Genomic DNA, 14,361 nt, shown 5'->3' on the forward strand with positions numbered 1-14,361 from the left:
CAGGATGGACTAGATGCTTCTGGCCTTTGTTATGATCTGTGGCCAGTGTGACTTCTCCCCAGCATGAATGACAAGGGCCCGGGCCACATGGGAATAAGGAAAGCAGTCATGCAGGTGTCACCAACGCGAAGTGACCCATGGAAGTAGCCAGTCAGGATGGGGGCCGGGAGGAAGTGGAGCCCTTCGGAAAGCCAGCTGGGGGCAGGGGCACAGAGGCAGGAGCAAGGGAAGGCAAGGCCCTAAGCTGTGGAGCTGGTGGCTTCCCAAACCTGCTGCAGAAACAGTTCCTAACCCCCACACTGTCTGCATCTCCCTGCAGGGTGAGAAGGGGGCTGAAGGCTCCCCTGGGCTTCCTGGCCTCCTGGGGCAGAAGGTAGGTGTCGCTCTGAATGGAGGGTTCAAGTCCTTCATCACCCACGTCCCATACCTGGCCCTGCACATCCACACAGGCCCCAGCATTGGACGTGTCTGTCTCCCAGACTGCAGGAAAGGCAGCTGGAACACAGCCAGATTCTGTTTGTCGAGGGCGAGGTGCCATAGGCAGGCCCTGATTGGCAAAAATAAAATGCTGAAATGTAAAGAATTCGGTAGTGATGACCTGGTCAGATTTCTTGGTACCAGCTCTGCAAATGCATCCCACAGTTCATGAACTCTGTAAGATATTTAATTTAAAAATTAAAAAAAAAAGATGAGGCCAAAATAAGGGGAGACATGCATAATAAGATGGGACCCTTGGAAAGTCACAGTGCTCCTCAGCCTGTTAGAGGCCTGAGCACCCTGCAGTGATGGGGTCTGCAAAGCTTATTTAATGTTTCATTTCTTACATAGTTTGGCCACCAATAATAATGTTATTCCACATTTTGAATATTCTCAACCCACTGAACAGTGTTCCGTGGAATACACTTTGAGAAACATTGCTCCAGACCCAGTTTTGAAGGATCCCTTGTGTCAGCTCTAAACCTGCTGCCCTTCAGTAAACAGTTCCAATCTCTCTTCAAATCCCACAGCTGGATCAGATAAATCTGGGATTCTGAAGGCCCCTGGTCCCCAGACATCCTGGGGCCCACACCCCATAGTGTCCCTCCAGTGCTCAGCCTAGACCTTCCTCCACACCAGGGATGCTAACTCCACCTTCCACCCCCAGGGAGAGAAAGGCGATGCTGGCAACTCCATTGGAGGAGGCAGAGGGGAACCTGGCCCTCCAGGGCTCCCTGGGCCTCCAGGGCCAAAGGTGAGTGTTCCCTGGAATTGGTGTTGGGGAGGTGCTTACCTGGGGACTTTGTCTTCAGCCTGTTCTCGGGGACTCTATGTCCCGGACATCCCGCCTTCTCTAGCCTTCCCCTGCTCCAGATGTGTGGTTTTCCCTATGGATTCCAAAAAGGCCATTTGGACCCAGCTCCTGCTTGCAAGCAGATAACAGTTTGACCTTTCAGAGATGTCTTCCCTGGGGCAGATGGATGGTCCCAGTGATTCAGATGACTCTGATGTAACTGAGTCAGGGCGCAATGGCTGCAGGACCTTCATGGCTATGCTGTAACTGAGTCAAGGATTGATGGCTGCAGGACCTTGATGGCCATGCTGTAACTGAGCAAGGGACCAATGGCTTCAGGGCCTTAGGACAGGCAAGAGGCCCCCCACCTTGGCTCTGAGTAGGTTGCAGGTCAACTATCAGCTGGCCCCACCTGGTACCAGCACATCTGCTAGGTGGCAGCAGTGGAGGCAGCTGCAAATGGAAACTGCCCTCACTTTCCTTTTGCTGCTTGAAAAGTGCAATGGTAAGATTTGGGTTTCCCAAAGCAGATGGCTCCTATGTTGTTTGGTTTACTTTAGCAGCACTGAGAAATGAAGGGGGTCTGTTTCTTAGCTCAGAAGGAAAGCATGAATTACTCTACATCATCTGGGGCAATACACTCATTCATTCCGCCCATATCCACCTGCCATGGGCTGGGCTCTGTGTGGGCCTAGGAGGGGCTGGCAGGGCAGAGTGGACACCAGTAAAGGGTACAGAATGCAGGGAAGGAAAGCAGGAGTGGGCTTCCAGAGGAATCAAGACCCAGGCTGGGCCCAAGCATGGGTAGGAGTCAGGGAGGTGGAAGAGTGGGAGGTGCAGAAGCCATCAGGGAAAGAGAAGTCCAAGGCAACATCTAGGCATGAATGGCAAGACCATCTTTTCCCTCATAAGCAGCTGTCCAGGTGCCCAGCATGCCCTCATCCCAACTCTCTCCTCTTCCCCAGGGAGAAGCAGGTGTCGATGGCCAGGTTGGCCCCCCAGGGCGGCCAGGAGACAAGGTACAGAGACCCCCACATCCCAGAGCTGCAAAATGAGGGTCAGCTTGGGAGGTCAAGAATCATCCCAGCCGACCCTAGGGGTATCCCTCAGGGCACAAGGCTGACCGGCCATGACCACTGGCTTCCCTAATTCCTGGTTGGCTTGGGCTTTAGAGAGCCATGCACTGAGACAGCAGTCATGCAAAAGCCAGTCTAGGGATGGGACATTTGACCAGGGAGTGACACAGAGCTTCCCGAGCCATTGGTAAACGAGGGGCTCTTGCTTCTCTGCAGCTACTCCCTGTGAAAGGCTGCTGTGTCCCTCATGAGTTCACAGTGGCTAAAGTGCTGTGGCAGTGGAGGAGAAAGAGAGTGGGTTACCTGGAGGCAGCAGTGGCTCCACGTCCCGTGAGCAGGTTCATCAGGAGTCACACCAAAGTGTTCCTGTTTCCTTTATTTTTACTTTCTATCTTGATTTTTTTCAATTGTCTTTATCCCAGAAAAATTGAAACTGCGCTTGGTTTTTCACAAGTTACACTGCTTTTTCATTTATTCTCCATGGCTCTGTCCTGTTTGCAACAGGAACAAATCCTTCCACCCGCCCACTCTGGGAGGTGGGTGCTCATACACCCATGTCCTCCTGAGACCCTCCTGGCCCTCCACATTTCACTCGGCATTCTGGGTCTTTCACAAGTAGAGTAGGCAGCAAAAGAACTGTGTGGGCTCTCGATGGCAACTGACACCCAGACAATTGGCAAAAAGCTGCTGAGTCCTGGATACCTGAGCAGGATGGAATTAAAGAGAAGCAAACGTCCCTGCTCCAATGGAGGCAACTGACTTAGGGGACTGGGGAAAAGGTGTGAGAGAGACAAAGGGGAGTCCCTAACAATGAACACAGAACAGAAAGAACGCCACCAAGTCTGAAGTGGGAGGCAGCCCAGAGGGACTCAGAGGGACAGGAGTGTGGGTGGGTGTTCCCTGGATGTTTCCTGAAGGGGTGGAACCTGCACTTCTATGGACTAAGAGCTAAGATGAGCCTCCTGGCCCTTATCACATGGCCCATCTAGGGACATCAGGCTCTCTGTACCAACTTTATCCCCACTTTGCTCCAATTTTGTCATGCAACAGGGGGAGCGTGGAGCAGCTGGAGAACAGGGACCAGATGGCCCCAAGGTATGTGCCTCTCCCTCCTGGAGTCACAGCATGAAGCAGCTGGTAAATCAAAAAGCATCTGAGACAGGTCTCAATTAATATTTAGAAGTTTATTTTGCCAAGGTTAAGGGCACGTGCCCAAGAGACAGGTCTGTGCCTTTTGCCAAAGATGATTTTGAGGGCTTCAATATTTAAAGGGGAAAAGCAGGCTGGAGGGGAAAGAGGAAGGGTATGGTAATCCACACACTGCAAGGGAAAAGGAGCAAGTAGAGGAATAGTTGATTGTGTATTAGTCTCACACTCAGTAAATCGGCACTTTATGTAAGCTGTGGTGAACATGGAGCAGCTACCTGTGGGGATATTTAACCTTTTATCTGTAGCTGTCTGATTAGGAACAAAAGGAAAGGCAGCTTCTTGCATGACTCAGCTTTCAGCTGAACTTTTTTTCTTTTGGCAGAGTGAACTGGGGTCCCAAGTTTTTATGTCCCTTTCACAGGCTTGACCTTGGGGTCTTGACGAGGAAGGAGGGGAAGAGCATTCTGGCCCTCAGGTGGGAGGTCTGACTGGCAGCACAGGTGGACCCAATCTTCCCAGGTCGGCCTAGCCCAGACTTCTCACATGGAGTCTTCTCGATTTGTTCTGCAATCCCCGAGCATCCTCTGAGAGTGTTCAGAATCCCCAGGGCCCCGCTGGCTGTTCTGGGTCCACCCATGTGCAGCCAGGTGCAGCCAGTGTGGGCTGATAGAGAGCAGGCCACAGTTGCCCTCCCGGCCCTCCCGGTCCAGGCCCTGGGTTGAGATCTCATTTGCCTTCTAGGGCTCCAAGGGAGAACCGGGGAAAGGAGAGATGGTGGATTACAATGGAAACATCAATGAGGCTCTCCAGGTGAGCAGGGTCCAGCCCAGAGGCCAAGATCCTCATGGATCTCAGGCTCTGCACCATGCCCTGATCAGGGGGCCCTTCCACACAGCCGAGTAGGGGCCCTGCCCTCAGGCCCTCAGGCAGCGCTTCCAGGAGAGCTGCTTCCTCGCTTTCTCTCCTTTGACCTCCCGCTGTGTAGCCTCCTGGGAAATGGCCCCATTACTGGCATCCAGGTGGCCGGGGCTCTCTGTCTGGGCCCAGCTGGCCAGTTATCCTGCCTCAGGGCCCCTGAGTGCCATAGTGGAATTATCCTGGCACCCCACAAGTTACGGCCCATCCAGGGTGCTGGGGCCCCATTTCTTTAATGCATGTATAACCCCCTTTCATGCAGCAGAAAATCTTCCTGGAACGCATCTCCTTTCGTGTCAGTTTAACCCTGTTTCAAGTTCATGAGCTCCCGCTCCCCACCCTTTAAAGCAGGGTTTCCCAGCCTTGGCACTGTTGACATTTGGGGCTGGAGAATCTTTGTGGTGGGGGGAGAGGCGGTCCTGTGTGTTGTAGGATGTGCAGCAGCGTCCCCAGTCTCTACCTGCTAGATGCCAGTAGCACCCGAGCCTCAACTGTGACAACTAAACTATGTCTCCAGACATGACCAATTATCCCTTGGGGGAAGAAATTGCCCCTGCTCAAGAACCACTTCTTCAAAGGAGTCTGTGTCCATATGTGACTCCATTTACAAGGTGTAAAATCCTCTTTTAAAGCCAACAATCATCTCCCTGATCTATTTTTTGAGTGGTTCCATATTTTGCTATACTGTGTCTGTTTAAAGGGAGGTGCATAGCAACTTTGAAATCTGGGTTCTGGGAGAAGAGGAAAGAACAAGGGAGGGTCCTCAGAAGGTGACTAGAAAGAATAAGAGGTGGTGCTTCCTTCCCTTCAGTAAAGTGAAGTAAAGGTTGCAGTCCATTTAGGGTGTGCCTGAGTCCATTGTAGGACGGCCTCAGAGTATAATCATGCTTAGGAGATGCTATGTATTCTCTCTCCAGTGATTACAAACCTCAGCGAGAGGTGGGGTGGGGGTGGTGTGAGTCTGGGGGCCATGGAGCCCACCTGCAAGCGTCTCCCTCGACCCACGCTCCTTTGAGGGGCCTAGCTCCCATGTTTCCATGACTGTGCAGTGAGAACCTTCCAGTTGACTCTTGGTTTGCTCTTCAACTGATTGCCTGGTGTTGGTTTTTTAGGAGATCCGGACGCTGGCCTTGATGGTAAGTTTTGCTCCTCCTGGCTTTCCTTGGGCACTGGACGGGGGGCTGGGGATGGCAGCCTGGAAGCAAGGATTTGATTTCTCCCCTCCAGAAAGCAGGTACTGGGCTGCAGATTAGGGTTGACCCAACAGGGCTGGGGCAGATGATGATCCGAGCTGGAGGTGATGAGTCAGGACTGGTAGGTGGGCCTTGAGAGCTGCCCGTGCCCTGGGTCATGGGTGTCCTCTGTGTAAAGGCTCTTCACCAATACAGCTGTGCTCTCTGGTGACAATACAAATGCTGGATTCTATTTACAGCTGCGTGAAGGAAATAGCAGTACTGAGGAGGATATTTTTAATGTTTCTCTTTTATCCCAACTTTTAGCTAATTAAATCCTGAAAAACTAGTAGCAACCTCCCATGTATCCCCCTTTCCTGGAAATCAGTTTCATTATCTGCACTTGGAAAACCAGGGAATTTCAAGCCTGGGTTTTGTACAGGTGCCTACCAGTGACAGGCTCTTGGTAAATATTTGTAGTTAAAATGACTACCACCAAGTTTAACTTCTAAGGTAGAGGATGGGAGGAGAGATCATGAAGTTCTCTGACTACTGAAATTTCAATTCACCTAATATTTTTTCATGGCTATGAGCCACAGAACACACTTAGGGATGGCACAAACTCACAATCAAACACCACTTCTGTGACGTCCCAATCCCAGAAATTGCTATCAACGACATGGTTCTGGAATCAATGAGCTTCATTTGGAGACATTAAAATATATTATTTGGCAGGGCACAGTGGCTTATGCCTGTAATCCCAGCACTTTGAGACACTGAGATGGGCAGATCGCTTGAGGTCAGGAGTTCAAGACCAGCCTGGCCAACATGGTGTCTCTACTAAAAATACAAAAGTTAGCCAGGCATGGTGGCGGGTGCCTATAATCCCAGCTACTCAGTAGGCTGAGGAACGAGAATCACTTGAACCCGGGAGGCGGAGGTTGCAGTGAGTCGAGACTGCACCACTGCGCTCCAGCCTGGGTGGCAGAGTGAGACTCTGTCTTAATAATAATAATAATAATGTGAAATAGCTATTGGAAATAAAACTTTCCCAGAAACATTTTTTTTTCCTTTAAAATCAACCTTGAGGTGTAACTTACACATAAGAAAAGGTACTCATTTTAGGTGTAGAGTTTGATGAGTTTTGATAAGTGTATATACCCAAGTATCAACCACCCAATCACTCTAGAAAGTTTCTTCATGCACCTTGGGAGTCACTCCCAGCCCCAGGCCACCACTGCTCTGCGTCACTTCTGTCACTGTAGATTAGATTTGTCTTTTGTCTCTTCTAGAGCTTCATGTAAATGGAATTAAACAGTATCTGTGCCTGGATGCTTCTGCTTAGCAGAATGTGTTTGAGATGCACCCTTGTCATCAGCACTTGGTTCTTTTTCCCTGCTGAGTAGTATTTCATTGTATGGATGTACCATGCATTCCCCTGTTGATGGGCATTTGGGTTGTTTTCTGGAGATATTTTTAAGTCATTATTGGGGAAGGTCAGACTTAGCTTCTTGGAGCCCAAAGGGCGACCAGAGATGCCCTAGAGAGAAGGAGAAGGAGAGGGTATTGGACATGGCTCTCTGAACCCCACCTCCACTTCAACCCAGTCACACTTGGTGCTTATATGTTTTGCATTTTGGGTTCCCCATGTTATTTTCTTTGCAAAAAATGCATCTCTATCACTGGAGAAAGGTCTGTAAACAACTTATCTGTACAAGCCAGCCTCCACATATAGCCCTCAGGGCACAGACTACCCTTCTCGGTGGGACAGTTCTTCCATGTGTCTTTCCTTTCTCTCCTAGGGGCCTCCTGGTCTTCCTGGGCAAATTGGCCCACCTGGAGCTCCAGGGATTCCAGGCCAGAAGGTAAATCTTGTCTTGACAAAGGGGGTGAAGACCTTGCAAGGGCAGCGACCCCAGGGCTTCCCCTCCCCCTGTGACCCTCTCATCTTCCCAGCACTACCACCATATCCTCCTGCTGCTCCAAGGCACCAAGGGACCCGCCCACCCATCTCCCAGCTTCTGTGGCTCTTCTATCCAACCCTTGCCATCTGCTTGGGTTCCTGTAATTCACAGAGCCTTCTGATGCTGTGGGGCCTGGGTCTAGACACACCCCTGCCCTTGCCCCAACGAGACCCACAGCGGGAGTGAGGACCCCATCAGGGACCTCGGCATCTGAGCCCCTCCCCAATCCTCCCACCTCACTCCCTGCCCTTGCTTTCCTTTTACACTCCACACACCTGTGTTTTTCTCAGAAGGTCTGCCCCTCTGTCTCCCACTCATGAGGTCCTCTCCCCTGCAAGTCTTTTTCCCTCTTACCTTTCTTTCAAAGCCCTTCTCATCTTTCAAGCCCAATTCAGTAGACCACCTCCTCCTTGAAGCCTCCCCTGATCTATCAGGCAGAATTCCCTGCCCTTTCCTCTGCTTCTCTGGGTAGGACCTACATCATTTTGCCACCTCCCTTAACTCCCCACCTGACCCAAAGAAGGGGCTTGGTTTGTGTGAAGATGAAAGGAGCACCCTGTGGAGAGCCAGGGCAGGGGTTCTGCATTCAGGGGAGACAGGAAGGCAAGAACCCTTCTGCAAGGGAGCCAAGGGTGCCTAGGGCTCCCAGAGGCAGCGGTGGGAGGTTGTGGCTAAAACATGGACATGGAGCCAGCGTGCCCAGACTGGGATCCTGGCTCCTCAGTTCACTAAGTGTGGGCCTCAGGCACACAACTCTGTGCTTTGGAGTCCTGTCTGTAGAAGAGAGGCAATGCAAATTCATACCTCCCAGCAACACAGTTAGAATTAAATGAGCAAACTCTATGGGAAAGTGTGGAGTGGGATGCCGGGTGCACTAAGCAATGCGTAACTGATGGCTGCTATGTTCTCTGCCCTGAGAGTCACCTTTAGTTGTTCCGGTTACAGGGGGAGATTGGACTGCCAGGCCCTCCAGGACACGATGGCGAAAAGGTATGAACAGACGTCCTCCGGTCAAACCTCTGAAGACAGTCTTGGCCCTGGGGGCAGGAGGTCGGGCAGGAAGGCTCTAGAACTGGCCCTGGTGTAAGCCCAGTGGGCAAGGGGAGATGGGGGGGCAGGGAGAGGGGCCCACCCTGCAAGCCCCAGGAGGAGCCAGGCAGACCCAGGCTGGGCTGTCTGTGCCTGCCCCAGACAAGCACCAAAGAGCCAAGGCCTTTGGACTTTTCTACTCTCTCTCCCTCTCTCCTCTTTTCTCCATTAATGTGTCTAAGAAGCGTTTTTGGTATTTTCTAAAGGGACCTCGTGGTAAACCAGGAGACATGGGCCCTCCTGGTCCCCAAGGCCCCCCAGGAAAGGATGGACCTCCAGGAGTGAAGGGAGAAAACGGGCACCCAGGGAGCCCAGGAGAGAAGGGGGAGAAAGGGGAGACAGGACAAGCAGGCTCACCGGTGAGTGGCAGGGCTGGCTGCCCTTCCGTGCATACACCACTCCCAAGCATGACGCCAGCTTTGCAGGGCTTTGCACTTTGCATGGTGTGAGCTGCTGCCTGGGCTAGAAACCTGGGGCCAGGGCTTAGGGGTGGAGGATTCACTCAGCTTCCCCTCAAGTCACTCACTTTATGAAGGCCAGTTTCCCGACTCAGGAGACCTGAGTTGTGCTCTGTCATCTGTATCCTTGGGAAAGCCACTCACTGTTGCAGAGCCTCCATCTCCTCATCTCTAAAATGGCGATAATAATGTTTTCCCTGGATACCTCACTGGATTGTTGGGAAAGAGATGAAGACATGGTTTAGAGCTGCCTCTTTGGAAAGTGTACAGAAGCCCTATACCCGGGAGAGGCTGCATGTACAGAAATGGGGCCTTCGCCCAGTCCACTAGGCTGCTAACTTGACTTAGGGGCCTTCTCTGGGTCTCAGGGGTTTCCATCTGTGAAATGGGTGCCATCCTAGACACCTACCCTTGGAGCAAGGGAGCCACATCCTGTGCAGGCCACAGTTGGTCACACTCAGCAAGACCACCTTGAGCTCCACTAACAGAAATCATTGTCAGTCTGTAGGGTCTAGATGGCCCAACTGGGGAGAGAAGGAGAACATGGTGGCCAGAGCAGACCCAGAGTGGCAGGATTGCCTAATCCAGCTGGGCTCCTGAGGTTTACAGTGAAGCCAGAGGGCTGGGTGTCAAGGTTGCCTGCAGGCAGCCACAGATGAGTGTCCTCCCGGGGGCCACCAGCCTAGTGGGTGCCTGGCACTGTGATGAGGCTGCCCTAATCCCAAGCCTGCCGACCCAGCCTGGGAGCAGGCAGGGGGGATCCTCTTAACAAGCAGCTACTTCATTTGAGTGTAAACAGGAGTTGCATCTTCCTTGGCTCACAGTATGATGGCCTCTAGGAGCACCAACCTAGTTCGACGGTGCTAGAATCTTGGTCTCAGAATTTTCCTCTAGGAAGTGGAAAGAGCCTCAGAGGTCAACCAGTCCCAAGTCTGACCCAGTGCAGGACTCCTCACTCAACCGGCACAGGCAGGCAGCTCACTGCCTCCAGACCTGTCCACTGCACCATGGGGCAGCCCCAGGATGGAGGGAGCATTCCTGGATATGGTGTGGAAGCTCCCTTGTCAGCCTCCCCGAGTTGACCCCTCAGAACCTCTGGCCTCTGGAGCCATATTTATTATCTATTGCTGCATAACTAATCACTGCAAAGGTAGCGGCCTAAGACAATACACATTTATTGGCACATAGTTTCTGTGGGTCAGGAATTCAGGCACATCCTAGTTGGGTCCTCTGCCCATGGTCTCATGAGGCTGCAATTAATGTCTCAGCCAACTGTATTCTCATCTGGAGCTAGGGATCCCCTTCCAAGCTCACTGGTATTGGCAGAATCCAGTTCCTTGCTGGAACAGAACTCAGCTCCTAGAGGCCACCTACAGTTCCTGCCACCTGTGCCCCTGCCCTCCCCACCCCCCGCAGAGTAGACAGTTCACATTATAGCAACTGGCATCTTCAAGGCCAAGGCCAGCAGTAGGGTCTCTCTAGTGTCTAGTGCTAGCAAGACAGAGCTGTGTGCACGTGTGTTTGTGTGTTCATGTAACATATTTGTAACATAATCTTAACATATGTTATATGTCACCATCTGTATGACATGTATGTTATAATCTGCAACATAATCATAGAAGTGAGGTCCCACCACCTTTGCCATGTGCCTTAATCCACGGCTAAGAAACAAGTCACAGGTCACCCTAAGGCCTGTACGCTGCAGAGTCCACAGAGAGTATCAGCCTCTCCTCCCCTGTACTAGAGCCTCAGATTCTTCAAGACAGTGATGACAGTCCCTGCCCAGTCTTCTGTCCTGCAGGCTGACACCTCCACATCCTCCATGGTGTTCCTTGTTGACCCCTAGACCAGTCACGTCCCAGTCTAGTTTGTCACAGATGTGAGGGTGCGTCTGTCCCAGGCTTTCACAAGGGCTGGCATTCATGCAGTGGTGTTTTGTGCCCACAGGGAGAGAAAGGAGAAGCCGGGGAGAAGGGCAACCCAGGAGCAGAGGTACATGAGAGATAATTTGACAGAGACTCATCAAACGACAGTCTCTGCAGAATGCACAGTATTTCTATGCTTTAGAATGAAGCTTGCAACTGCCTGACGTTTACATTTACTGAGCACCACCGTAGGTCAGGCACTGATCCTCTGGACTGCTCCAGTCTTCCCAAACCACATCTCTCAGCAACTTTCACAGAGCACCTCCCGTGCTTCCATCCTGGTGCTAGAGTCTGGAGATACGAAAATAAACAGAACTTGCCGGGCACGGTGGCTCACGCCTGTAATCCTAGCAATGTGGGAGGCTGAGGCAGGCGGATCACCTGAGGTCGGGAGTTTGAGACCAGCCTGGCCAATATGGTGAAACCTCATCTCTACTAAAAATACAAAATTAGCCAGGAGTGGTGGCAGGTGCCTATAATCCCAGCTATTTGGGAGGCTGAGGCAGGAGAATCGCTTGAACCCAGGAGGCAGAGGTTACAGTGAGCCAGGATTGTGCCACTGCACTCCAGCCTGGGCAACAGAGTGAGACTCTGCCTCAAAAAAAAAAAAACAAAAAACAAAAAACAGAACCATCCCTCCACAGCTCACAATACCCCATAATGGGCACTAGCATGGGAGCAACTCAGGGAATCGGGCAAGCACCCCAAAAGATGTGCTATTTGGGCAGAGTCTTGGCGGCTTTGTAGGAGTTTGCCACAAAGTTTCAGAGGTAGGCTTTCCAGATAGAGGCATTATTCTTTTGAGAAGTGTGGTGAAAGGAAGAGAAAACAGAATGGCTGAGTGAGAATAGTCAGGATGGAGGCAAGGTTTTCAAAAGACAGCAGAGAATCAGGCATATTTGCAGGCTCAGGGGCAAGAACCCGGAAAGCAACGCAGATCAAGGATGCGTGAGAGACAGGATGTTTGGTGGCGGGGTCTGGGTAACCCAAATAGCACCTCAGACCCATGGGAGAGACCACCAAGCCTTCTCAGTCCCCATCAGGGTGGGTTCACCTTGCCAAGCCCCGTCTGAATGTAGTGAAACAGGCCTGATTGTACAATGTGTATGGTACTTGTTTCGAAATGGATAGCCTCCTAAAGAAATGATCCTAATTCAGGAAAAGCATTATACGCACATTGTCCCTCCCAGAAGTATTTAAAATAAACATTAGAAACAGTCTAAATTTTATCAAGAAGGAAAGGATTAAATAACTTATAGTAATAATACTAATAGTAATAATAGTCACCACGTCTGAGCACTTCCCTCGTGCCAAGCACCGCACTAAGCCCTGGGTATGTAACAACTCATTTTCACTCCACCCAGTGAATAGCACAGCACCGTTACCAGGAAGCTGGTGGAGAACATATAAAAAATGGAAACATCAGTTTCACAGTAAGTGAAAAAGAGTTGAAAACGAAATTTTATACATATATGAAATCATAAGCATATACATATATGTATATACAATTCTACACATATTACATGTAAATATCAAAAGTATATACATATATTCAAGCACATCTGATACATCAAGAAAATGTTTAAATTTTCTTTTTAAAGAACATTTTTAAAATTCTTTTTATTCTTTTTATTATTTTTAAAATTACCACCCAGGTAAAATTGACTTCTTCTGGAATGTGTCCAGTTCTGTGAATGTTAATGCATGTAGAGATTTGTATAACCAATACCATGATTAGGATACATAAACCACTTACTTATAATAAGAATTAAAATGGTAAACTTTTGTTAAAAATGGGAAGCTTTTTTTAAGAAGGCAGAGTTTCCAAAGACTGTGTTCCCTCCAAGGAGACTGTGATGGAGCGACAAAGTCCACAGGTCCAGGAAACAATAGGGACCTCCTCTCTGCCCAGTGTAGGGGTGCCCTCTGTCGTGGCCTGGCACAGGAGTCACTCCCCTGGCCATGCTCCAGGGAATTCTACCCCTGGGAAGACGAGGCACCTGAGGAGAGCCCTGAAGCCGAGGCGGGGTGAGCAGCTCAGAAGGACCCAGCAGTGGCTGCCTGTGGATGAAAGGATGTGTGTGTTCATCAGAGACAGAAGCTGCAATGGGCACCACCCTCCGTAGAGGAGGCAGCCCTGAGCTCCTCCATCTTCACTGTCCAGTGAGAATCTCCTCTAGCACAATCTGCATCTGCTCTCAAGGGAAACAGAGACCAGCAGTCCCCATCCTGTCTGTAACAAACCTTGGGGACTTGAGGAGCAATCTCCAGGAACAGCTCAGTCTCCCCACATTCCAGATAACCAATCTCTGCTTCTCTAAGCCAAGGGTCTCAAACTCAAATGTCTACAAGGGCCAGGCCTGCAAAAAGTGACTGCAAGAGCGCTGGATCAAAGACAATAAGGAGTGGTGAGGACTGGAGTAAACTGAAGGTGTCATGCCCCACCTAGAGGGGAAAGCTCTAATTCCACTCCAGGCTGTTGTTGCCGTGCATGAACAAGAACCTAGTGCTGCTAGATCTTCTGGTGTTTTTCTTTTCTTTTTTTTTTTCCAAGAAAAATCTGGAAGAATAGATCTTTAGGGACATTTCCCGGAAATTTGCTTTTTCAACATTGAGCAGTCCACCGGGTTGCTATGAGTTTTTGACCTGTTCTGAGCCTTTTTTGGGGGATACTGTGCTGGGCAGTCACTGGCTGACCTCCAGTGGGCAGCCATGTCCTCCTCTGGCCTTGCAGTCTCCAGCTGGGCTCTAGGCCCTATCAGGAGGGAGGGCCACTTCAAATGTAACAGGGCTCCCCTTTGGCTTTTAGGTTCCTGGGCTGCCAGGGCCAGAGGGGCCTCCCGGACCTCCGGTAAGTTTGGAGGGCTTGTCAGTGGCCATTCCACTAATGTCCCCTCTCCACGGCAGTCACTGGGCTCAACCTCAGCCTTAGTCACTATCACCTCTTCCTCCCAGGGAGGGATTTTCTGGTCTACAAACCCCTCCCCGCTCTTTTTCCCTCCCATGTTAAACAGCACCATACTGGGGACACCAAGGAGCCCAGGCATTGCCTGGTTTCCTGGAAATAGCTGACTGGTAGGGCAGCCCCAGGGTCCCTTGTCTCTAAGCTCTGCCCAACATTTACCTCACCCTTTGCCATCAAACATCTGCTTCTCCCATTCCTCATTTGAAAGTGACTCACCGGTCTGGCACAGTGGCTCACGCCCGTGATACCAATCTGGCACTCTGGGAGGCTGAGGCAGGTGGATCGCTTGAGTCCGGAAGTTTGAGACCAGCCTGGGCAACATAATGAAACCCTGTCTCTTCTAAAAATACAAAAAATTAGCTGGGCGTGGTGGCACAC

General features: G+C 50.9%; 1 protein-coding gene across 1 annotated transcript in view; it reads left to right on the forward strand.

Annotated features, from left to right (window-relative positions):
- LOC100973165 (collagen alpha-1(XIII) chain) overlaps positions 1-14,361 on the forward strand; it is an 87,173-nt gene that overhangs the window by 49,516 nt on the left and 23,296 nt on the right. Inside the window, exons 19-29 of the mRNA XM_008968922.4 lie at positions 320-373; positions 1,145-1,231; positions 2,236-2,289; positions 3,397-3,441; positions 4,237-4,305; positions 5,523-5,546; positions 7,385-7,447; positions 8,492-8,536; positions 8,842-8,994; positions 11,041-11,085; positions 13,828-13,869. Coding sequence (XP_008967170.2) covers positions 320-373; positions 1,145-1,231; positions 2,236-2,289; positions 3,397-3,441; positions 4,237-4,305; positions 5,523-5,546; positions 7,385-7,447; positions 8,492-8,536; positions 8,842-8,994; positions 11,041-11,085; positions 13,828-13,869 — 681 coding nt within the window. The remainder of the gene's footprint in view (positions 1-319; positions 374-1,144; positions 1,232-2,235; positions 2,290-3,396; positions 3,442-4,236; positions 4,306-5,522; positions 5,547-7,384; positions 7,448-8,491; positions 8,537-8,841; positions 8,995-11,040; positions 11,086-13,827; positions 13,870-14,361) is intronic.

Source organism: Pan paniscus, chromosome 8 (genome assembly GCF_029289425.2).
Source record: "Pan paniscus chromosome 8, NHGRI_mPanPan1-v2.0_pri, whole genome shotgun sequence".
NCBI lineage: Eukaryota > Metazoa > Chordata > Mammalia > Primates > Hominidae > Pan > Pan paniscus.